Source organism: Podarcis erhardii, assembly GCF_964252035.2.
Source record: "Podarcis erhardii genome assembly, chromosome: 7".
Classification (NCBI taxonomy): domain Eukaryota; kingdom Metazoa; phylum Chordata; class Lepidosauria; order Squamata; family Lacertidae; genus Podarcis; species Podarcis erhardii.
This window is the reverse complement of record NC_138511.1, coordinates 12,229,084-12,254,957: the sequence shown is the minus strand read 5'-3', so window position 1 is coordinate 12,254,957 and position 25,874 is coordinate 12,229,084. Positions and strand designations below refer to the sequence as shown.

The following is a 25,874-nucleotide window of genomic DNA, read 5'->3' as shown; positions in this document are numbered from 1 at the left end:
TTTACAGTATTCATGGCCCATTGAATAGTAGAACTGAAACAGGGCTACTTGTGTCAGGATGGAAATGGCTGATCCCTCAATTCCCTGGAAGTTCCCAGCAGCTTCCATTGCCTCCTATCCTTGAAAGGACCACCTGCAGTCCAGCTGAAGCTGGCTGACCCTCCATTGGGTGGTCTTGGGCTGGCCGGCTTTTGGTACCACTAGCTACAGCCTCCTTGGAGCTAGAGGCATCCCAGAATGCATCCAATTTCTGCCAAAACAAGGCTTGCCATCTGCACCAATCAGCTGATCCATGCCAAGTGCAAAGCCTGCTAGGATCAGCTGTACTACGGCCCAACTCTGTTCTCTAGATCGCTAATATGTTCAGATGCCTGATTGTCCCCTGGGCACCTTGCAGGGTGGGCCTAAAAGGGGCAGCCTGAAGGCTTTTGAGGTACGTACCTGCATGGTTGCAGTGCTTCCCTTCAGTAACTCACATATTCCTGAATCTTTTGCAGGAGATCAGAAACATTTCGTAGTGCCTTTCCTCGGACCAACTTCTTCTGACTCTTCATTGCCACGATGATAGCCGTCAATTCAGTCTCTCTTGTTTTTGATAATGCTTTCACATTCATCTCCTCCAACCTGTGTTCCTTATTTCAAATTCTGTATTTCTCCTTGTTCTGGGAGGGGGTGGGTAAATCCCTTGTTGAAATAGAAAAGCATAAACTTAGTCCCTCACCCTCCCACTTTCTTCACCTCGGCAGTTTCTTTCCAACATACTGTATTTTTCGTACATAACATGCCCCCGTGTATAAGACAACCCTATTTTTTAGTAAATGGGGAGAGATGGTTGTTAAGCTTTTGGGGAGGGTTGCCGACGACCGCTCACCCGCCTGAACAACGCTGCCAATCACACACCTCAACAAAGTCACCGATCCTCCACCCACTCCACTTCTTCTAGGATGATTTCGGAGGTTTCGTCCTTGTTGAAATCAATTCCCAGTCCATAAGAAAAAAAAAGAAACAGGAATGTCAGAATGTGAGGGATGGATCAGACCCCCAGGCAGGCATGTCACATTTTTGAAAGCAGATTTTGAAATACACTAATATGTAGAATTATTATTATTATTATTATTATTATTATTATTATTATTACAGATTTGAGGGTGGGGACTGGGATGGAGAGCATCTTTGCAAAATGGGGACCAGTGAGCATTTCAAAGCAAATTCATGTTTCTGTTTGGATCAGGAAAGCCCAGATGAGGTAGATTTGTATTAAAATGGAAACAAACTAAAAATTTCTGTCCTGAATGTCATCAGAGACCCTATTTATTTATTTATTCATTTCTTTATTCATTTAGAGCAATTGTACCCCTCCCCTCAGTGAAAAAGGCTACCAGAGAGGCTTACACGAAATAAAAAACAAGACACATTCCTTAGTTGCAGACTTCTATTGTAGTAAACAATCTGACAAACAGAAATGCAACACACAAGGAAAGGGGACGAGGAGGGTAGAGGAAAAGACAACTCACAAGCTCAGGCCCCAGTGTCTAGAATGCTGTTGTCATCTCTCCCACTGAGGCAGCCTGCTGAAATGGCTGCCGCCAGATGCCAGTTGGGGGAGAGGAGGCCTGAGGGAGCTGGCCTGTCTCAGCAGAGCCCATGGCGCTGTTTCTCATCCATCCTTCCTCCAGGAGCAGAGCTCCGCCAGGGCTCCTGTCTCTCCCTCGCCTGCACCTGGGAGCAGCCCTTTGCTGCGATGGACTCTGTGGACAGGTGGGCAGCAGGGCTCCCTGCCTCAGCTCTGCAGAAAAACCAGCTCCACTCGGTACCCCCTTCCCCTCCACTGGGCCGGCCACTCACACTCTCTTTTCTTCTTCTGTTTTCCCCTTTCCCTTCCAAACTATAGTACAAAGATAACATCCAGCATGTAGAAATGAAGCCTCTCCCAGATATGTACATAAATCAGAAGGAATCCTCTGTTTAAAATAATATTCAATTGACTGCAATATAGAACACTAAATTTTCCTTCTCCGCTTCCACAAACCTGGGCAAAGCTGAACCCTTTCTTTGACTTTGGATAGCTCTTTGTCAAACTTGGTGATACCATTGATCTAGGTTCCAGAGTTAAGTCCCCTGGCCATGGCAACCTCCACTAACCTCCAGGAGTCTTTGGGACGCCATCTTCTAATGTAGTGACTGAGCGAAGGTCACTACAGGCCACCTCTGCCAACCTCGAGAAGCTGAGGATGCAGGAATCTCAGTTCAAACGGTCACAAGTTCCATTGTAGGCAACAGCCCTTGAGAACATGGAATTCCCGGCCTCAGTGCCAAGGTTTCTGGAAGACTTTGTGTGGCCTAGTGGTTAGAGTGCTAGACTCTCACCTGGGAGAGCAGTTTTCAAATCCCTCCTCAGCCCTGAGACTCACTGCGTGACTTTGGGCTAGTCCCCCCCTCTCAGCCTAACCAGCCTCACAGGTTGTTTTGAGGAGAATATAGGGAGGAGGAGAAATATGCATGTTGTATTGAGCTCCTTAGGGACGCGGGTGGCGCTGTGGGTTAAACCACAGAGCCTAGATCTTGCCGATCAGAAGGTCGGCGGTTCGAATCCCCGTGACGGGGTGAGCTCCCGTTGCTCGGTCCCTGCTCCTGCCAACCTAGCAGTTCGAAAGCACATGAAAGTGCAAGTAGATAAATAGGTACCGCTCCGGTGGGAAGGTAAACGGCGTTTCCGTGCGCTGCTCTGGTTTGCCAGAAGCGGCTTAGTCATGCTGACCACATGACCCGGAAGCTGTATGCCGGCTCCCTCGGCCAATAAAGCGAGATGAGCGCTGCAACCCCAGAGTCAGTCACGACTGGACCTGATGGTCAGGGGTCCCTTTAACATTACCTTTTATTGAGCTCCTTGGAAGAAAGGTGAGATATAAATGTCATAAACAGATCCACAAACTACCAGCTGTTAAAATATGACCTATACCAGTATGTGCATAGGCACAGTAAATGCCAGCCAGTAAATGCCAGCCAGGCAATGCAGTCTCCTTTCCCCTACAGTTCATATTGTACACACACCCCTCTCTCTCTAAACAAAGGCTACAAGATGCAAACCTGATTCACGATAGGAGCTGCGGCTCTGAGGTTGGTTGCTGCTGAAACAACATTAGTGTTGTCCTCGTATTTACGGGACCGCCTCTCCTGGTATGCCCCGCAGAGGACCTTAAGGTCTGTGAATAGCCATAGTTTAGAGGTCCCGGGCCCTAAGGAAGTCAGACTATCCTCCACCAGGGCCAGGGCCTTTTTAGTGATGGCGCCGACCTGGTGGAATGCTCTGTCCCATGAGACCAGGGCCCTCCAGGATTTAACCTCCTTCCACCGGGCCTGTAAGACAGAGCTGGCCTTTAATTTGAATTCAGCCTGACCTTTTATTCAAAGGTGTCAACTTTCAGATTTGAAAATAAGCAATCAGCAGCCTCACCTGTCCCAGGGACAGTCTATGGGATATCTAACAATCCAGGATAGCAGTGGGAACCAGCAGGAAACGGCGCTGGAATAAGGGAATTTCCCACAAAAAAGGGAAAAGTTGACAGCTATGCTTTTATTTCCCTTCTCTTCCCTCCCTCTCGCCTTTTATGAAGATTACCCGCTCTGAGACTGCACAGCTAATTCTCCCCTGGCCGCCCGCTGGTCCAAGTAGGACCAATTCAGCCAGCGAGCCCTGGTGACTATCTAATGCTTATTAGATGGATTTCCCCTAAATTGATTTCTGAACTTTGAATTTTATTGTTATTCATGTTTTTATACTGCATTTTATGCTGCTTTTACAGTTAAAGTGTTTTAAATTGGTTGTTAGCTGGCCTGAGCCCAGTTTTTGGTTGTTGTTTTTTCAAAAAAAAAAAATAATAATAATTTTCCAGAAAAGTTTTTTTAAACAGACAAACAAACATACAAATCTCAACCGTATTTAAACCCAACTTAATAACATTGTTACATGACTTCCTCATATCCCCCTGTTTGAATTTCATTGTATATCATTTTAACGGTTTTCCAAACCCTGAGCCCAGTTTTTGAACCGGGAAGGGCGAGGTATAAATAAACTTTTATCATCATCATCATCATCATCATCATCATTATTAGTGCTCTGCGTGGAGCTGCCCAGGCTGCTGCTGAATCGTGAAAGCCTTGCCTGGCATTCATACAGACTTTGCCCCGGCTTGCTCTTTTTGCCCAATCCAGAGCTCTTAGCTCAGGTCAGAACCCCTGAACTGCTACAGCCAGCTGCCTTTACCTGGAAGGAAGCACCACTGAAATCAAAGGTGTGGACTTCCAAGTTTAGAGCTGAGTTTCACAAGTCCTTCCTCTGCTTAGGGTTATTTTGCAATTTCAAGGATCACACTGGGCAAGTCCAGGTGGCACATAGCATATGCCTTTCCTGGGTGCTGCTGTCAGTCCCTGGGGCCTTGGGCTCCAGAGAGAATGCAATTTATACCCGCCCATCGTGTTTCTAATTTCTGGGATTTTAACTGCAGGGCCATGAGCTGTATTAAGGACACGGCTGATCCATCAGCAGTAAATCAAAAAAGAAAAGGGGGAATAAAACCAACCTCCAAGAGGTGCTTTGGAATAAATTATTTCCCCATGTCACGAGGGGAGATTCACTTGCCTGCCACATTTTAATCCACTTCCAGATCGAGATAGATAAGGTGAACTTGCTGCATTAAAAAGTTAAGAATGAGCACCTCCTGGCTGGCTTTAAAGTTCAAGAATGGTGCAGATCATAAATCGAACGGAATGGCAGCCTCCTGCTAAATGCCAGGCTGACGGAATGCAAATATATGCCTTTTCTCACTCACCATTAGGCTCAAGAAGCAGAAGAGCTGCTCCAGGGAAGCTCATGTTGTTGTTTAGTGGTTTAGTCGTGTCCGGCTCTTCGTGACCCCATGAACCAGAGCACGCCAGGCACTCCTGTCTTCCACTGCCTCCCGCAGTTTGGTCAAACTCATGCTAGTAGCTTCAAGAACACTGTCCAACCATCTCGTCCTCCGACGTCCCCTTCTCCTTGTGCCCTCCATCTTTCCCAACATCAGGGTCTTTTCCAGGGAGTCTTCTCTTCTCATGAGGTGGCCAAAGTCTTGGAGCCTCAGCTTCAGGATCTGTCCTTCCAGTGAGCACTCAGGGCTAATTTCCTTCAGAATGGAGAGGTTTGATCTTCTTGCAGTCCATGGGACTCTGAAGAGTCTCCTCCAGCACCATAATTCAAAAGCCTCAATTCTTTGGCGATCAGCCTTCTTGATGGTCCAGCTCTCACTTCCATACATCACTAAGGGAAGCTCATAGCAGAGGACAAAGGATGTTTGCAATGGGGAACATAGGGCTGGACGTTGGGGCTGAAGTCTGTGCTCTGCTGACCTCTAGGCTGGATTACTGCAACGTGTTACACATAGGGCTGCCTCTGAAGATGGTTCGGAAACTTCAGCTGGTGCAGAATTCAGGAGCCAGGTTGCTCACCGCGGCAAGACAGTTTGAGAATATCACACTGATCCTGGCCTGACTGCACTGGGTGACACTTATTTTCTTGGCCCAATTCAAAGTACTGGTGTTGACCTAAAAAGCCTTAAATGGCTCCGGACCGCAATACCTCAAGGACTGCCCCTCCCCATATGAACCAACCTCGACCCTGCGATCATCATCTGAGGTCCTTCTTTATGCGCTTCCTCAAGAGGTCTAGAGCAGAGGTAGGCAAACTAAGGCCAGGTGCCAGATCCGGCCCAATCGTCTTCTAAATCCGACCTGCAGACAGTCCGGAAATCGGCATGTTTTTACATGAGTAGAATTTGTCCTTTTATTTAAAATGCATCTCTGGGTTATTTGTGGGGCATAGAAATTCGTTCATCCCCCCCAAAAAAAATATATAGTCTGGCCCCCAACAAGGTCTGAGGGACAGTGGACCGACCCCCTGCTGAAAATGTTAGCTGACCCCTGGTCTAGAGGGTGGCAACACAAAAATGGACCTTTTCTGAAGTGGGTCACCATTTCTGGAATACTCTCCACTGGGAAGTTTGTCTGGTCCCATAACAAGAAAACAACACAACACAACACAACACAACACAACACAACACAACACAACACAACACAACACAACACAACACATTATAAATTATTATTATTATTATTATTATTATTATTATTATTATTATTATATGATTGCTGCGAATCTTTTAGAGGTTGTTTCATTGTTTGGAGTTTTTTTGTAAACCGCTTTGAGATTTATTTATTTTAAAAAAGAATTGGTATAGATTGTATGAGATCGATCAATATAAATAAATAAATAAATAAATAAATAAATAAATAAATAAATAAATAAAGGGGAAACACTTAAATTCTTTAAAAAGAGCCATCCTGGATCTGACCAAAGTGCATGCAGTCCAGCCCTCCTGTTCCTTGGAGCGTCCATGCCAATGGAGTCATTCTCAGGTCTGGACAGCAGGAAACAAATCTTAGGTTTGCAGCTATGACAGGTATAGGAGCCACAATGTCAGAAGAACATCAGGATCCTGCTGGATCCTGCCAATGGTGGCCCAGCTAGTCCCGCATCCTGTTCTCACAGTGGCCAACCGGATGCCCCACACAAAAACCCTCAGCTAGGTCCTGTATTGCATATAAATCCACCAAGTTAAATCCCTAGCTTCCTGGCACAGAGGACCAGAAAGGACCTACGCACATCTTCCAAAAGTGAGCTGAGTTCCACTTTGATGCTAACTGTGGGCATGAAGAAAAACCCTCTGCTATTTTTATCTCCCCAACAGGCTATTACACTGGTCAACAACAAATTTGTTGTCTGTGTTTTTTTCAGTTGATTTAGGACGAATCTGATGCGCTGAATCCAAAAATCACATTGGTTTTGCTTAATCAGGTCAAGTTTTTGAGTTATGGCCACATGTCGTTTTTTTACGTTTTTGTTCACATGTACGCTTATGTGGAGCATTTTAGAAGAAGTTGTTGAGGGTAAAATGCCATGTCGAATAATTGTTTTGATTGGAAATGATTATTTTAATGACAAGAAGTATTCAGGTCCGATAGTTCTGGGTGATTATGTCGAAAAGGGATCAGTTTGAAGTCCTAAAACCTTGAAATCTTCCATAAATTGGTGCGGCAAAGCATAAAGTTGGGGGATCAAAACTAAATTAATCCTGATCTTCAATCAGCATGTCGTCCTGTAGCTCATTGTGATGAAATTCCAGTGCCTATCTTTGGAGAACTTCCTGACATTAGTGACGAAGATGCCTCCAGTGTTGAAGGACATGAAGAAGAAGAAGTGGTTCTTGAAGATGATGCTCCACATCCATTTTCCCAAAAGGAGTTGAATGATCTAGTTCGTGACCTCAGCTTGTCAAAGGACTCTGCCGAACTGTTGGCATCCAGATTGAAGGAAAAAAACCCTCCTCTCTGACAGTGCTCGCATCAGCTTCTTCCGCAACAGGCATCAAGAGTACCTCCGTTTTTTCTCGGAGGAGAAGGACTTGGTGTACTGTGCAGATATTGCGCAGCTTCTGCTCAAGCTTGGAGTGCCACAGTACGAACCCAAAGATTGGAGACTGTTCATTGACAGCAGCAAGCGATCACTGAAATGTGTTCTGCTACACAACGGCAACCAGTTTGCCTCTATACCCCTGGCTCACTCGACTACACTGAAGGAGAACTATGAAGCGGTGAAGTATGTGCTGGAGAAAATTGGTTATGATCAGCATAAGTGGTTTATTTGTGTTGACCTGAAGATGAACTTTTTGTTGGGACAACAGTCTGGCTTCACCAAGTACCCATGTTTTCTGTGCATGTGGGATAGTAGGGACCGTGCTCAGCATTACACGAAGAAGGACTGGCCTGTGCGGGAGGAATTGGTGCCTTGCAAAAAAAGGAACGTCATCAACGACCCTCTGGTGGACAGAGACAGAATACTCTTCCCACCGCTGCACATCAAGCTCGGCTTAATCAAGCAGTTCACCAAGGCTCTGGACAAGGATGGTGACTGCTTCACTTACTCGTGCCAGGCTTTTCCAGGATTGACCATGGAGAAGTTGAAAGCTGGCATCTTTGACGGTCCTCAGATCTGTCAGCTCATCAGAGATCCAGAGTTCGGAAACTCAGTGAACGAAGTGGAACTGGAAGCGTGAAAGGCATTTGTTCTGGTAGTGAAGAACTTTCTGGGCAACAATAAGGCCAGAAACCACGCAGAACTTGTCAACAACATGCTGACTGCTTTCAGAAACCTGGGCTGCAACATGAGCGTCAAGATGCACTACCTATTTTCACATATGGACCGGTTTCCTGAGAACCTGGGTTCAATGAGTGACGAGCAGGGGGAGAGATTCCATCAGGACATGAAAGAGATGGAGACCAGGTATCAGGGTCGCTGGGACACAGTCATGATGGCTGACTACTGTTGGACTCTGAAGAGAGACCTCCCTGCCGCTGAGCATTCCAGGAGTTCCAAGAAACGGAAGTTCAAGCCCTGAAGTTTGAAAAATGGTGAAGCAACATGCAATTTACGTGTACTTACCTTTATCACTGCCCACCATTCAGTATACAGTAATCAATGTTTCTATCAGGTAATCAATATATGTTGTTGGAAAAACATTTTTTTCTCTTAAAAACATATTTAGGGTGATATGTGTTGACAAAAATCAGCTGATAATGCCACAAAAATGTAATCAATTTTGTCACAAGATCTGATTTTTTTCAAATCAACACAGCACAAAAACCTGACCTGATGGAGAGAAATGGATGCCATTTCCTGATTCAGCAGTGCAAAAATACCCTAAATCAGTTGTAGAAATCTAGACAACATTCAAAAAGTAAAAAATTGTTGCCCAGTGAATCTGTCGTCAGTGTTGGGGATTTCTCTCCCACCTCCCACCACCCTTATATATAGGATATATAAAGTCTCTATAAACTCAGCAGCATGATTTATGACACACCACCAAGGGACAACAGGAAAGTAATTCAGCAATGTCGCCTTGGGTTGCCTTCTTAACTCAGGTGCTTAGGATTAATGTCTTCCCTGTCCACTACCACATGCTGAGGGATGTTTTACTAGGCTGCAGGTGAGTCCAAAAAAGCAAAAGGGGCCAAACCAACCGGATTCCCCATGGGGAGATTTGCTTACCTGCTTTTAGGAGATCATTTATCCATTCAAGATTCCATGCAGGTGGATCTTCCCTGGGGTGGATATCCTCACGTAAGACAGTTTGGTTCATTGGAGATGTGTGCCTTCTGCCAGCTGCCTGGGGTCATTCACAGGACACCGTTTCTCCCTCTTTTCTCATTTATGGCGCTTATATCCAACTTGGCACCTCAGAGTAGTCCCGAAGCGGTTTCCAATCTAATCAATAAAACAAAATCATAGAATTGTAGATTTGGAAAGAACCCCGAGGTGCATCTAGTCCAATTGCCCGCAAAACAGGAATCCAATTCAAGAATCCCTTGCAAATGGCCACCCAACCTCTTGTGTATCAAAAACCTCCAAAGAAGAAGAGTCCACCACCTTCTGAGGGCGTCTGAATTGATATCCCATCTTTTTCTCCAAGGAGCTCAAGATGACATACATAGTTCTCACCTTCTCATTTAATCCCCACAACCTGGCCCCAGGTCACCCAGTGAGCTGCATAGCTGACTAAAGAGGGATTTGAACCCTAGTCTCTCCCAGGGTTTCCCCCTTCTGAGAAACAGCCCTTCACTTCACCCACAGAAGCTGCTCAGTTCTGCTCCTAGTAAGCAGTTGCTGGTGGGGTTTAAAAAAAACCCAACTGCAAGCATTCTATGATGTCACAGTAGGGGGCTTGCAGGCGCTGGGCAACCAAAGTTGGCATGAGTGTTACACAAATCTTAAGGTGCACACATAGCAGACACACACCCTAAAGAAAAAACAACCCTATTCCCTGAAAAAAGAGACACTTTCTTTGAGTTCACAGAGCAATCCTGAAGCCATCTTGACCCTCTTAATGACCCCAGACATTTGCTCTGCCTTTGAAGGAAAAACCTTTTCCAATAGTTCTTTTCACTTATAAATCCTTCCAAAGCTATAAACATGAGGAGGCATCTCTCTTTGGGGAAGGGGCGGCAGCTGCGGCTGTCCAGAGGACTCCTAAGGAGAGGGGAGAGAAGAGGGAACACTCCACAAGGGAAGGAGTCAGAAAAAGGACGAGAGGCTGCCAGCTCTGCTGGCAAGGGGTGACATAGCTGGGCTCCTGAGCCTCACAGAAAGAATGTAGTTGGTCAAGTGAGCCATGGACTCAAAAAAGTCCAAAACCTCTGGGCTAAGGGAAACCCAGCCAGATGGGTGGGGTATAAAAAATAAATTCTTATTCTTATTCTTATTATTGGCAATTTCTCAAGTCTTTAAAAGTTGTTACACACACTTGTCTTGGCTCCTCACCTCCATGCAACATGTAAGGTGAGAAACGCTGTCACAACAGTAAAATTAGGTTCCTGACCCATCATGGAATTAGCCCCTGAAGTGAAGGCACAAGACGGGGGGTTGATCATCAGGTGAGCTGCGCACAGGTGAGCTGCATGCAAGCTGCTGGCCAGCCCTGTGGAGCCTCCTTTTACTGAGACAAATATGCAAACAAGGCAAATACATGTTGGGCAGTGACCTTTACACATCTTCGGTTCCGAGATCGTGGGGTGGTACAAAGTTATTTTGGCACCTGTTTCCACAGCATCATTTTCCCCTTGCACCGTGTGTGACGAAGGAGACAAAAGGTCTCAGGGACAAAGGTTACAGACAGGACACCGCAGACTGCTGAGACCGCAAAAGGTCAGAAAAAGGGAACGATGTTCAGACAGCTGTGGCTTGTCCGGGGGGGGGGAATGTGCCCTGCACCCCAGGGTCACGCGTGCAGGCAGACTGTGGCTGCCTGCTGGTGAGGAGTGAGCTCCCTCCGGACCCCACTGCCCACTCCACGATTATCCTTACAAGCCCCAACCCCAAGAAACTAGTAACTGAAAGGAGGTGGGTCATGGGAATTGAAGCGTACGCTTTCTGCATACGACACACCCACTGCCAAGCAGATCCATCTCATCTGCCCCCAACCCCATACCACCCTCTCTCCTAAAATAGACCGGGGTCACTGAGTCCTTCCCAGCAATAGAATTAGCCGTCTGGAGGATTCCTAAAATGTTATTGATCCAGAGTCCAGAAGGTTCTGTTATAAGAATTCCAATGTCCCAAATATAAAAGAAATGTTCATAAATGTCATGGCAAACACATACAGAAGTACAGGGGAGCAATCCAGAAGCCATTTGGACTCTCCCAAACCATTTAGACTCTCCCAAATTGACTTCAAACATTTCTCTGCAAGGAGGAAGGAAATGGGAAATTCGCCTCTCCATTGTCTTTTGCTTACCTGTCTTACCTGTGTATGAATAGGGCGAGCCTGTGACCTGGATTCAGGAAGTAAAGTATTTACCATCACAAAAGAATGGCCAGGCTGCCCAGATAAAGCAGTCAGTTACCATTAACAGATATCCTGGCCAACAGGATTTCTGCTGTAGACCTCCTGTGATGAATTTCTGCTGTAGACCCGCCCCCTTCTGTGATGTATATATGATGTTTTGAGGGGTGGTCTTGAGCTACAGGGTGGGCAATTTCAAAAGTCCATATAAGGGTTTGCACACCATTGTTCTGGGTCAGTGGCGTAGCGTGGGGGGTGCAGGGGGGGCCGGCCGCACCGGGCGCAACATCTGGGGTTAGGGCAAATCCACAGGTTAGGGGGCGCAAATCCACGGGTTAGGGGGCGCAAATTACTTGCCTTGCCCCGGGTGCTCACAACCCACGCTACGCCACTGTTCTGGGTTCCTCCTCCCTCCTGCATGTGGTGAGTGGGGACCCTGTTACAACAGCTTTAATAAAGATCAGGCTTACTAGCTGCTTTGCTTCTTAATATTCTCTGGCTGGCCTCTGTTATTTGCTCCTACCGATGGGGAACCCACTTAAGGACTCTATACGGGCTCTTGCATACCTCATAGGGGAAAAGGAGCAGGCTTTTTCTATAACATAGGACTTCACATTTGCACACCACCAAGTTGGGCCAGTGCTCCAAGAAAGGACCCAAATATGCCTTCATGCCTCTTTCTCCCCCTCCTCCTCACACACAAACACTACTCTCCCTTGTGTATTTCCATCTCGACTGATTGCATACCCTCCAACATTTCTCTGTTGGAAATACGGGTGTCCTATTATTATTATTATTATTATTATTATTATTATTATTATTATACTCCGCCCAGCCACTCTGGGCTGCTTTCAACATACATAACATAATAAAACATTAAAGACTTCCTATACAGGGCTGCCATCAGATTGCTTCTAAAGGGTTCATAGTTACTTCGCTCCTTGGCTCAGGGGTCACAGAATTCCATACCCTCCAACATTTCTCTGGTGAAAATAGGGACGTCCTAAGGAAAAGTGGGACATTCTGGGGTCAAATCAGGAACCGAGACGGCTTCTGTAAATCCTGGACAGTCCCTGGAAAAGAGGGACACTGAGAGAGTCTATGCCCAGAGATGCAGGGAGGCTCTGCCATGTCCTGGGTGACTCCAGCTGATGTCCCAAGGCCCAGGTGGCCGAGGATGCAGAACCAGCCTCTCCCGGAAGAAGGCCAGAAGGGCCAGGGAGCCTGGAGGTCCTCCTTGGGAACCAGGGGCTGCCCAAGACCTGGCTGGACTGTCAGGACAGCCCTGGGAGCCAGAAGAGCCTCATCCAGGAGCAAAGCCCAGCTGGGGTGGCCACCTGGCCTTCCAAAGACGGTCTGGTTCCCTTTTGGGGGCACAGAGTCCCCTGCTCCCTTTGGGATGCCGTTGATCACGTTCTTGAAGGCATAAGAAATAAAATGTCAGAGTTCTTCCCTCACCCTAACCTGCTTGTCTTGTGCAGCCTACCTGGCTAGGCACCTTGCAAGAGGAGTCCGCCCTCCCTAGCTGGCTGATTGACGCTCCAGGCTAGCCAATAGAGCTCATCAGCCAGCAATCTCTTCTGGGTGGGTGGAGAGAGAAGCAGCCAGAGAAGCAGCCAGATCTTTCCTGGAGCAGCACCCTCTGCTTGCAAAGCTCCCTCTCCCTTGGCCTCTTGCTGGGGGGTCTAAGGGGTATCTGGGCTCCTTTCCACCTCTAGAATGGAGGCTGCAAAGGAGGCCTTCTTCCCTTGAGGGTTCTGTCGCTGAAATGGCCCATGTTATGTACTGAAGTTCTCACCCTGGGCCAGCAGGGGGATACTGTAGATAGTTATGCAAATAAGGGATCGAAAGTGACGTTCAGTGATTGGATAGTTTTAGCAAGTTGTTACAGTAACATTGTACTGGAGCTCTATATAAGCAGGCTGACTGAACCCTTCAGTTCAGTTCTGTCCTGGCCTGTAAATAAACAAGAGCTGTTTGAAGAATCGCTGTGTCGTCTGATATGTTCACCCACAACTTAACAGCCCGCATGAAGGGTGGCATACAAATTTAAGAAATCATCACCACCACCTGCCATTCCCTGGGCATTAAAGCACCATAACCATAGCTGTCAACTTTCAGATTTGAAAATAAGGGATCAGCAGCCTTGAAAATAAGGGATCGGCAGCCTCACCTATCCCGGGGACAGTCTACGGATATCTAACAATCCAGGATAGAAGTGGGGAGCAGTGGGAAATGGCGCTGGAATAAGGGAATTTCCCGCCAAAAAAAGGGAAGGTTGACAGCTACAACCATAACCTTCCTATATTGTTCCAGTTACAGATAGGTAGCCGTGTTGGTCTGCCATAGTCAAAACAAAACACACTTCTTCAGATACACTGTGTATCTGAAGAAGTGTGCATGCACACGAAAGCTCATACCAAGAACTGACAGTTGGTCTTTAAGGTGCTACTGGAAGGAATTTGTTTTGTTCTTCCTATATTGGTTATGTTGGAGGATGTTGGAGGCAAAGCTCCATGAGGAAGAGAAGCAGAATTTCTTGTTATCTCTTCCCACTTACTTACTTACTTACTTACTTACTTACTTCCATTTTGGACTGGTTTCTAAATTTACTATCCTTCTGCCAGACAGAAATTCAGCAGGTGGGGAGCATTTTCTTTCCATCTTCTTTTTGGGATGTTTGCACTTACAGATCACTTTTATTTCATCATTGTAATGAAGTGCTTTGAAGCCATTTCTACACTGGGTAAAGTAATTTTTAGTCCGTCCCCCCCAATTCCCCCACACCCCCACCAATATAAGGGCCTTATATTGCCTAACCACAGAATACCCTCCAACATTTCTCCAATAAAAAGAGAGGTGACCCATTGCATAATGATGATTTTACTGTTTATACTCCAGACATCTTACTGGGTTTCCCCAGACACTCTAGGCAGCTTCCAACATATAAAAAATCATAATAAAACACTAAAAATTAAACAAACAAACAAACAACAACAACAAATAACAACAACAACAACTTCCCTATAAAGGATTGCCTTCTGACGGATTGGGGAACAGATAACTCCATACCCTCCAGGCCATTTTTCCAATGAGAGGGACACTCTAAGGAAAAGTGAGACAATCCAGGATCCAATCAGAAACCGGGATGGTTTTGCTAAATCAGAGACAACCCCTGGAAAATAGGGACACTTGGAGGGTCTGCCAAAGGGGGCAACCGAAGGCCCAGCAGAAGCCTTGCAAGCAAAGCTGGAGGCCGTATTTCTATTTCCTATCAGGGAGGCCCTTGACTGGGCCAGTCCAGCCGTCTTCCGACCTTGGCCCTTGTCTGTGGGGCAACACAGAGGCTTTGCGGTCGGTTGCTCCCAGGAAAGGGGGGATGTCAGGGGTTCTGTCTGCTCCTGGGGGTCTCCTGCTCTCAGCTGAGTCCGCATCACAAGGCAGGACAGGCCTCTGAAGCCTGCATTGGGATTGGCCGCCTAGTGCAAAGCAGCCAATCCTACCCTAGGTGGGTGTCGCCAGGGGCGGGCAGAAGGGTATATAAGCCCTGTTTCGCCAGTCTGCTCCCGAGGCCTCAAGGAAGCATGGAGGTTGAATGGCTGCCTTGGGTCTTGCTGAAACCCACCTCTCTTCCCTCAGGGCTCAGGGGGAGGCCCCTTTGGGAGGGCAAGTACCCTTGGAGCCAGGCTACCACTTCTCCATAAACACCCACCCACCCCATCCTGGAACCTGTAGAATAAGGCGGTTGCATGTGAGCCCCTCAAGTGAGCCTGTGTATTTGCATAATTTCTTGTTATCTCTTCCCTTCCTTCCTTCTTTCCTTCTTTCTATTTTGGACTGGTTTCCACATTTATGATTATTCCGGCAGGCAGAAATTCAGCAGGTGGGGGCCATTTGCCAGGCACTGCCTGCTGCCTGTGGGGCCCATGTAAGTCCCCCAGGGGGATCTGTGTGATTGCAGTACAGTGGTACCTCAGGTTACATACGCTTCAGGTTACACACTCCGCTAACGCAGAAATAGTGCTTCAGGTTAAGAACTTTGCTTCAGGATAAGAACAAAAATCGGGCTCTGGCGGCGCAGCGGCAGCAGGAGGGCCCATTAGCTAAAGTGGTGCTTCAGGTTAAGAACAGTTTCAGGTTAAGAACAGACCTCCGGAATGAATTAAGTACTTAACCTGAGGTACCACTGTATAATGTTTATTGCTTTCATTTTATCGATCAGTGGTCTCATTAGATAGTAAAATTCATGTGAAATTGCTTTTTTTAGGCAATAAAAGTTGTTTTTAAAAGTCTAGAACGGATTAATCCGTTTACTTTCTATTACTTTCTATGGGAAAGGGCACCATCGTTTTGGAAACGCTTCGGTTTTGGAACGGACTTCCGGAACGGATTACGTCTGAGAACCAAGGTACCATTATGACTACCAATTCTCCATAAACACCCACCCAGCCCATCCTGGAACCTAGGGTAGGACAAGGCAGTTGCAAGTGAGCCCCTCAAGTGAGCCTGTGCATTAGCCAGGCACTGCCTGCTGCTGCCTGTGGGGCCCAGATCAGCCCCCCAGGGGAATCTGAGAGGGGCTTGAGCCCCACAGCCCCCTTGGAGTTGGGCATGAAGGCCTACAGGGTCAGTTGCTGCGTCTCTGTCCAAGAAGAGCTGGCGATGGGGAAGGGCAGCTTGGCCCCAGCTGGACAGGACTTGCCTGGGGACATCTCAGGCCTCTCCTTGGGCCTTGGGAAAGGGGCTCTTCCTCTGCCTTGTTCCTCCACATCCCTTCCATTCGGTTTCTTGTCTTTGGACTTTCCAAACCTGAGCACAGGGCTTGTCTCACCTTTTTTTAAATCCATGTCAGCTGCTCTAGGAGACAACAAGAGTCTGCAAAGCAGGATATAAATAAGAGGAAAAGGATTAAACTGTACATTTCAGAGAATATATACATTTCAGCCTTGAGTTGCATGGCATTAACATTGTTCTAACCACTAGGCCACACGGACTCTCCTAAAACCTTGGCACTGAGGCTGGGAATTGCATGTTCTCAGGGACGTTGCCTACAATGGAACTTGTGACCGTTTGAACTGAGCTTCCTGCATCCTCAGCATCTCGAGGTTGGCAGAGGTGGCCTGTAGTGACCTTCGCTCAGTCACTACAGTAGAAGATGGCATCCCAAAGACTCCTGGAGGTTAGTGGAGGTTGCCATGGCCAGGGGACTTAACTCTAGGTAAAAGTAAAGGGACTCCTGACCATTAGGTCCAGTCGTGACCGACTCTGGGGTTGCGGCGCTCATCTCGCTTTATTGGCTGAGGGAGCCAGCGTTTGTCCACAGACAGCTTCCAGGTCATGTGGCCAGCATGACTAAGCCGCTTCTGGCGAACCAGAGCAGCACACGGAAACGCCGTTTACCTTCCCGCTGGAGCAGTACCTATTTATCTACTTGCACTTTGATGTGCTTTCGAACTGCTAGGTTGGCAGGAGCAGGGACCGAGCAACAGGAGCTCACCCCGTCATGGGGATTCGAATCGCCGACCTTCTGATCGGCAAGTCCTAGGCTCTGTGGTTTAACCCACAGCGCCACCCGTGTCCCTCGACTTAACTCTAGAACCTAGATTAATGGTATCACCAGGTTTGGCAAAGAGCTATCCAAAGTCAAAGAAAGGCAGTGGCGTAGCGTGGGGGGTGCAGGGGGGGCCGGCTGCACTGGGCGCAACATCGGGGGGGGGCGTGCTCACAGTAACTAATCTAGTGGAAGAGACTCGAGTGCTAAAATCCACGGGTTAGGGGGCGCAAATTACTTGCCTTGCCCCAGGTGCTGACAACCCACCCTATGCCACTGAAGAAAGGGTTGAGCTTTGCCCAGGTTTTTGGAAGGGGAGAAGGAATGCCTAAATTGCAGTCGATTGAATATTATTTTGAACAGAGAAACAGCACCATGGGCTCTGCTGAGAAAGGCCAGCTCCCTCAGGCCTCCTCTCCCCCAACTGGATCTGGCGGCAGCCATTTCATCAGGCTGCCTCAGTGGGAGAGATGAGAACAGCATTCTAGACACTGGGGCCTGAGCTTGTGAGTTGTCTTTTCCTCTGCCCTCTTTGCCTCCTTTCCTTGTGTGTTGTATTTCTGTTGGTCAGATTGTTCATTACAATAGAAGTCTGCAATTAGGGAGCTTCTTGCATTTGATTTCATGGAAGGCTCTCTTTGGATTTGGATTCGATATCCCACTTTATCACTACCCGAAGGAGTCTCAAAGCGGCTAACATTCTCCTTTCCCTTTCTCCCCCACAACAAACACTCTGTGAGGTGAGTGGGGCTGAGAGACTTCAAAGAAGTGTGACTGGCCCAAGGTCACCCAGCAGCTGCATGTGGAGGAGCGGGGAATCGAACCCGGTTCCCCAGATTACGAGTCCACTGTTCTTAACCACTACACCACACTGGCTCTCACTTTCTCACTCTCTTGGAGCCTTTTTTGGCTTACGAGAGGGGTACAAATGCTTTAAAGGAATGGATGGATGAATAAGGTCTCTAAGGAAATGGAGGACAGAGATTTTCAGTTTGTTTCCCAACCTACCTTGCCTGCGCTTTCCTGATCGACACAAAAACATGAATGGGTCTGGTCCACTCCTCACATTCGGACGTTCCTGTTTCTCTTTTCTCATGGACAGGGAATTGATTTTGATGAAGATCAAATATCGGAAATCAGCCTGGAAGATGGGGAGGATCTTCCTCCAAGGTAATCCTGTGCTAATCCCCTCCCCCATAATCAATTGCTTTCAAAAGCCCCCCCCCCCATCCATTTCTATGGTGGTGGTGCTTGGGGTCTTTGTTTTTTTTTAAAATAATAATATTTATTAAATTTTCCAATAAAACATACAAATACAAAACAACTACAATAAAGACAAACACAAACAACAACAAAAAACAACAAGAATAATTTCAAAACCTTATTTCTTAACCTTATTTCCCCGACTTCCTCATACCTCACCATTTTGTATTCTAGTTTCATTATTCCATCAGCAAGTCCCTTCCCTTATTTCACCATATAATTTTACTAGTTCCATTTCTTTTCTTACGCTAATGTCTCTGAAAACCAATATATTTTTTAAATCCTTGTCAAACTAACATTCTTCAATCTTATAGTATTTATTTAAATAGTCCTTGAATTTCTTCCAATCTTCTTCCACTGTCTCCTTCTCCTGGTCTCGGATTCTGCCCGTCATCTCTGCGAGTCCCATGTAGTCCGTCATCTTCATCTGCCATTCTTCCAGAGTGGGTAGATCTGGCGTCTTCCAATACTTTGCGATAAGGATTCTTGCTGCTGTTGTAGCATACAAAAACAACGTTCTGTCCTTTTTTAACACCACATGGCTTACCATACCCAGGAGGAAGGCCTCTGGTTTCTTCAGGAAAGTGTATTTAAACATCTTTTTCATTTCATTATATATCATTTCCCAGAAAGCCTTAATCCTTGGGCATGTCCACCAAAGGTGAAAAAAAGTACCTTCATTCTCTTTACATTTCCAACATTTGTTATCTGACAAGTGGTTAATTTTTGCAAGCTTGACTGGGGTCATGTACCACCTATATATCATTTTCATAATATTTTCTCTCAAGGCATTACATGCCGTAAATTTGATGCCTGTGGTCCACAACCTTTCCCAGTCAGCAAACATAATATTGTGACCTATATCTTGCGCCCACTTGATCATAGCTGATTTAACAATTTCATCTTCCGTATTCCATTTCAACAGCAAGTTGTACATTTTAGATAAATTCTTAGTATTGGATTCTAACAATTCTGTCTCCAATTTAGATTTCTCCACCTGGAAGCCAATTTTCTTATCCATCTTATAAGCCTCCATTATTTGAAAATAATGAAGCCAATCTCTGACTTTATCCTTTAATTTCTCAAAACTCTTCAATTTAACATTGCTACCCTCCTGTTCTAAAATTTCCCAGTACCTCGGCCATGTGGACTCCATATTAAGTTTTTTCAAAGCTTTTGCCTCCATTGGCGAAAGCCATCTTGGAGTTTTATTCTCCAATAGATCTTTATATCTGATCCACACATTAAACAATGCTTTCCTGACAATATGACTTTTAAAACCTTTATGAGGTGCTTGGGGTCTTTGAAGGATGGGAGGCAATAAACCCTTTTGACAAAGTGCTACTCCTCTCTCCCCTCAGCATCCCAACCACAGCTTCTCCGGATGCGGCTGATCTTCCTCCTGAAAGCGTCAGCAAGGACCGGCTGAAGGGCAGATTTACGGATGTCGTCGCAACGATGAAGAGTGGGAAGATCCAAAGGAAGGCGCTCCGAGATCTTTCCGCCCTCCTGCAGAAGATCCAGGAATATGTGAGTTTCTGAAGGGAAGCATTGCAACCATGCAGGGCTGTCAAGGGCTTCAGGCTGCTGCTTCTAGGCCCACCCTGCATGGTGCCCAAGGGACAATCAGGCATCCCAGCACTTACCCAATTTGGAGAACAGAGCTGGGCCATAGCAGAACAAATCCCAGCGAGTAAAACAGCTGAGAAAAGAAGAAGAAAGCGAACATCAGGAAAAGAGGGGTGGGAAGTAAAAAAGAAATGGGTTTTTTTCTGTATAGGATGCTAAATGTTTTGGAATGTTTGGAAGATTCAATAAAAATGTTATAGGAAAATTGGTGATGGGTTGCTTCTCTTATCAGTCCCTTCTCTGGGTTTCTTCTCAGCCATCGGTAGCGCTTTCTTGGCCAACTGGTGGCGATTTCCTGACTTTGTGCATTGGATCCAGACCCAGGGAGCAGGCAGCAGGCAGCAGAGGCCCTCTGCCATCTTTTGCCCATCCTGCGGCGCAACGAAGGTAAGACTGGAAGAATGCATCCCAGTGTGGGGTGGGGTGGGCAAGACCCAAACTAACCTTTTGGCTTTCCTTTGCAGAGACACTGGCACGAACGTCAAGGAACCAAACACTCCTCATCAGAGCTCAGAAGGTCCTCAATTCCACCGGAGCTGGTGAGGAGCTTCTCCGCGGTGTTCACAGGGAACCTTACCCACAGGACTTCCTGAGCTGCATGCCAGGTGAGTGAGGCATCTGGTGGGCTATTGGGACATCTGGTGGACTGTTTGGAGGTGACGTTTCTCAAGGAGCCCCTTTCTCCTCCTGACAGAACATCTGCAGTAGTGCCAGGCCAAGGCAACGTGGACACCAGAGTTGTGCTGCAGAGATATCATCTTCTACTCTCTGTGGGATCCAGTCTGGACCAGCGCCAGGAACATCAACGCCATCAGAATGGACCAAGAGGAGTGATGCTGCCCTCACGACCCTCCGCACACAGCGGTAGGAAACCTTTTTGTTGTTGTTGTGTTTCTTGTTCATGTTGTTTTTGATTCTTGATTTTATTGATTGATTTTGAATCTCGGGGTGGTTCACAACACCAAGTTACAGTGTACGAAGCACAAAATAAATAATACAAATAATCACTGCACAAAATTCATAATAAAAATATCAGAACGTAATAAAAATTAAAATAATAAAAAAGATATGCACACGAATAAACAATACAAAAGCCCTGAAACAACACTCCAGCCCACAAACACACAATCTCAATCAACATATCACATTTAACAACCATTTGAAACAACCCCACCCTGCAAATCAAACAGCACCCACCCAAGATAATACCCCATCCCTGTTAAAACAGTCGTGTTAACACCACAATCTGGTCCCACCCCCCTAAGTGCCGTCCCCAGAGCGACAATCTTACCTTTGTTGTTTCCCCTTTCTTGGGGGTCCCACCCTCAGGACAGGCAGGCTTTATGGAGCTCCCCCAGTCGCTGGTGTCTGCCCAGGGTCCAGTTCCTTGCAGGACTCTCTGCCGTCCTCTTGAGGGGGGGGCAATCAACCCCCCAGCAGCAACTTTCTTCCATTTCTTTATTAGAAAACACCTCCTTCTTTTTTAATTCTTTATTCACCAACAGCAGGGATTATTTTGGGGGCAACTAGAGGGTCTAACATTCATGAGATTTAGTACCCTTTCTAACAGAATCTCTTTTCTCTCTTTCCTGCATGGAACAAAACCACGATGGGAAATGGCAGCCTACCTGCTGGAGCCTAGGAGGAGACGTCTGGAGAAAAGAAGACCCCCACAAGAATGTCATCAGCTGGGAAAGGAACCCCCTGAAGATGACACCTGCAACTCTGACCCTCTACCTGGCAGTGAATTTGAGGACTGGACACTTTTTATTGACTCTTTCGGGACTTAAAACAGCAAGCAGGACTTTATTTAGTAAGATGGATATGTTAAAATGGATGTCTCGAATAGTATAGGAAAATATTTAGCATTCAAGGGTAGATAACACTATACTAGATAGCATTTTGTATTTTCCCCCATTCTTTTTTATAAGCATCTTTGTTGTTTTCCCCCTCCCTTCCCCCCCCCCTTCCCATCACTTCATTTCTTTATAGTTGTAATTATTTTATTAAAAATAATTTTTCAAGGGTAAATATGTAAACCATGGAAGGAGAGGACAGGTAGTCAATGTATAAAGTAATTTACAATTTATGTTAAAATTTGTAAAGGGCTTTTTTGTGTAAAATCAATAAATGCGTGTTTTTTAAACAATAAAAATTGTTGCTTGGCTTCAGTCATCTTTGGACTTGGGCTGTTGATGGGGCCTAGCAGTTATTTTGCAGTCCGTTTTGATCCATAAAACGTGGGTGGTGTCGCGTTTCAGGGTGGAGCCCCTTTGTGGAGGTAAATGGGGACTTTGTGGCAGGCTTTGCATTTTCAATAAAAACACACACAATCTTAGAACTTGCAGTTTACACTGTTGCAGCCAAGCCTCCTATAAACGCACACGCTATTCCCCCTTGTGCATTCCCGTCTCTTCTGGCAAGTGGCTGAGGCAATAATTTTAGGTAATTTAATTAAGTTTTCTTCTGCTTTATGTCCCGTGACATAAAGATGTAATGAAATTTTAAAATGCAGTAATTTTACACCCAAAGATTATTAATACTGCAACAGGGCTGCTAGCAACAGAATGTCAAATTACGTACCTGGTTTGCAGACGCATTGAGGTCCCCCCCCCCCTATTTTTCCTTTCTCTTTCCAGAGGTTTGTTATGTAGGATTTACACTCTCCTGCAGAGGGTTGCTATTATCATCATTATTAGGGGCTTGAGCGATGATTTCTCTTTGGCAGGAAAGCTGCCAAAGCTTTGTGGCTCCTAGTCGACTTCTGCATGCATCAGGTTCCAAAAAACTCCCAGGCAAAGTCCATATTGGAATGGGGCCACATCGACAGCATCTCAGGGCAAGGTGGAAAGGGGGATACAGAGAGACCAGGCACATTGAAATATAAACTTAATGGGGCAACGGCATCCAAGTTCAGATCACCACTCAGTCACAAAGCTCCCTAGGTCTGTAAATGTCTTGTAGCCTGAGGTACGTTGCACGATTGTTGTGAGGGTGAAAAAGGGGAGAGGCAGGACCATCAAACCAACATTTCTCCGATGAAAATAGGACATCCTATTCCATAATAAAAGGGACGCGGGATGCGCTGTAGGTTAAACCACAGAGCCTAGGACTTGCCGATCAGAAGGTTGGCGGTTCGAATCCGTTGCTCGGTCCCTGCTGCTGCCAACCTAGCAGTTCAAAAGTACGTCAAAGTGCAAGTAGATAAATAGGTACCGCTCTGGCGGAAAGGTAAACGGCGTTTCCATGCGCTGCTCTGGTTCGCCAGAAGCGGCTTAGTCATGCTGGCCACATGACCCGGAAGCGAGATGAGCGCCACAAGCCCAGAGTCAGCCATGCCTGGACCGAATGGTCAGGGGTCCCTTTACCTTTATTCCATAATAATAAAAATAAACATAATTTTATTATTTATACCCCGCCCATCTGACTGAGTTGCCCCAGCCACTCTGCTTCCAACATACAGTAGTACCTCAGGTTAAGAACTTAATTCATTCTGGAGGTCTGTTCTTAACCTGAAACTGTTCTTAACCTGAAGCACCACTTTAGCTAATGGGGCCTCCTGCTGCCGCTGTGCCACTGCTGCACAATTTCTGTTCTCATCCTGAAGCAAAGTTCTTAACCTGGGGTAATATTTCTGGGTTAGCGGAGTCTGTAACCTGAAGTGTATGTAACCCGAGGTAGCACTGTATATACATAAAAGCATAATAAAATATTAAGCGTTGCAGGGTTGCCTTCAGATGTTTTCTGAAGGTTGCATAGTTACTTAACTCCTTGGCTCAGGGGGGGTCACATAACTCCTTAGCCTCCAACACTTCTAAGGCAGTGGTGTCCAAAGTCCGCTTTGGAGGCCTAATCTGGCCCTCTGTTTAATCCGGCCCCTGTGGCAGTTTATTTCTTGGGGTAAAATCCTAAAAAATCTCAACAACTTTGGTCGGCCCTAACGGCCCTTCACTTCATCAAATCTGGCCCTCTTTGAAAAAAGTTTGGACACCACTGCCCTAAGGAAAAGGGAGACATTCCAGCATCAGATCAGAAGCCGGGGTGGCTTCTATAAATCGAGGGCTGTCCCTGGAAAATAAGAACACTTGGAGAGTCTGGACCATGTGAGTTCCATGGTTTAAAAAAAAGTCAGGACAGAAATGAAATTGATTGATTGGGTTGTTATTTCTTTTCCCTGTGACACGAAATTCTGCACCACCCAAAATGCTAGACTATTAAAGATGCAAAGGGATAAATGCTTAGCATTTATCTCATACTATCATTTTTTAAATATATTTTTACTCCTTAACGTAATTTTTTAAAAACTCACGATAGTAGTTTATGAAATTATGCATGGAGTAGGGTTGAGAAACGTTTTTCTCCCTCTCACATAACACTGGTGTAGCCTTATTAGACTTTACCGACTGGTGGGATCTGTGTTGCTCCCGGGAGGGAGGGAGGAAGTCAAATGACACCGAGGTTGATTCAGAGAAAAAGTTTATTCTGCTCTCCGGATAGCAGAAGGCACTTGCGTGGTCAGTCCACAGCAAGCCCAAATAAATTTCATGCAGTATATATATCCTCCAGGCACCCTCTCCCCCCTTCCCCAGGAATCCAACCACATCAGCTCATACACACAAGTTCACGGAACTTGGCAAGGTCATCCATTGCCATCAAGGATTGATAAAGGAGAGGGCTTTGAGCACTTGTTTATACAGCTGGCTTTCTGTTTATACATTGACTCAAAAGCTTAATGCATTTTAGGAATGCTCCCTTTGGAGGAGGAAAAATGTAGATTTTGGGTCCCGTTTCAGACTGACTGCGCAGAAACCCATTCCTTCACTGGATCTTGTGGAGATGCAAGGAAGCTGAATGTGGGAAGATTCAGGACAAAGAAGGGCTTTTTCACAGAGCACATGGTTATGCGGTGGAACTCCCTCCCACAGTGGCCCTCACTGCCTTGGATGGCTTCAAAAGAGGGTTAGCCAAATTCACGGAGCAGGAGGTAGTTTTGCAAAAGAAAAAATAAAACCTGGATGAAAGGGAGCTGTTGGAACAAATCTGGCCTCAGAAATGTTTAGCATTCAAAGGCTGCAGCGCTGGGCTCCTGGAAGTTAAGCTGAAAGCAAGCAGTGAGCTGAGTCAGCATCAATTATTTTCTTCTTTTTTTTCACAGTAGAAGCCACGAGAAGCAGAAAATCCTGATGAGGCAGCAGAAAGGCAGGGCCTTTTCCTAAAAGAGTTAAAGGGGCTATTAGCGGCCAAGGTAGAAACAGGCCGTATATTCTTTCATGAGGGGCAGGGAAGCGCTGGGGTTTTGTGAAACAGCATTATTTCATTCCAAAAAAGTCACTGGCCTTTTGGATATAAAGAACGTGGGAAGAGCCTGATAGTCTCCTTAACCCGATAAACACCAATAATAATCCTGTGTGAATTTTTCCGTTTTTCCAATCCTCAAATCGAGATGGTTTCCATATATCATCGCCTTCATAGATAACATCGCTCTTTCCATCATTAATCTCGCAAAACTGTCGCTCTTAAGTCCCACTGAGGAATTTCACCCACAATATAAAAACAGCTCTATTTCTCTATTTCTCCTCTCAAACTTAAGTCCTCCGACAGAACTTCCCAATATGGCGACAGCATTTTTAACTGCGTCATTCCAAAGCTCTTATACATTCCACGCTCTTCTTAAAACATGCTTTGGTTCAAAAGTTTATCTCCTTAAAACGACATTTCTGACTCGTGAGGGGAGGGGATTCTTGTTTAATCACATAAGGAAAGAAATGACAGTTTTTTTCCCCCTCCCCCATCAGTCATTTGCCATACCAAGTCTTGGCGTATCTTCTCATAATTTCTCTTGTTCCTCTGACTCGTCTTATTTTATCAGAGATCTCTTCTGTTAGCAGTCTTTACTCCCCCTTCTTCCTTGAGATATGTGCATTCCTTCATCCAAATTTTGAAGTTCTTGCAGCTAGTGGCGCGGATCAGGGACGGCGTCCAGGAGCACCAGAATCCCACAG

General features: G+C 46.2%; 1 protein-coding gene across 3 annotated transcripts; it reads left to right on the top strand.

The window, feature by feature from the left end:
* Positions 1-16,002: 16,002 nt before the first annotated feature.
* On the top strand, positions 16,003-22,916 carry LOC309347004 (uncharacterized protein). 3 transcript variants are annotated; one of them, XR_014158764.1, is made up of 7 exons: positions 16,003-16,608; positions 18,083-18,150; positions 19,605-19,773; positions 20,129-20,259; positions 20,337-20,477; positions 20,567-20,736; positions 21,496-22,916. XR_014158764.1 is itself a non-coding variant. In XM_081871429.1 (5 exons), exons 1-5 carry the CDS (start codon positions 16,585-16,587, stop codon positions 20,413-20,415), a joined length of 471 nt encoding a protein of 156 aa, XP_081727555.1. In that variant the 5' UTR covers positions 16,003-16,584; the 3' UTR covers positions 20,416-20,560. The 3 variants fall into 3 exon arrangements, 1 of the variants encoding a protein (XP_081727555.1); XR_014158765.1 differs by having other exon boundaries at positions 20,567-22,916; XM_081871429.1 differs by lacking the exons at positions 20,567-20,736; positions 21,496-22,916 and having other exon boundaries at positions 20,337-20,560.
* The last annotated feature ends 2,958 nt before the right edge of the window (positions 22,917-25,874 follow it).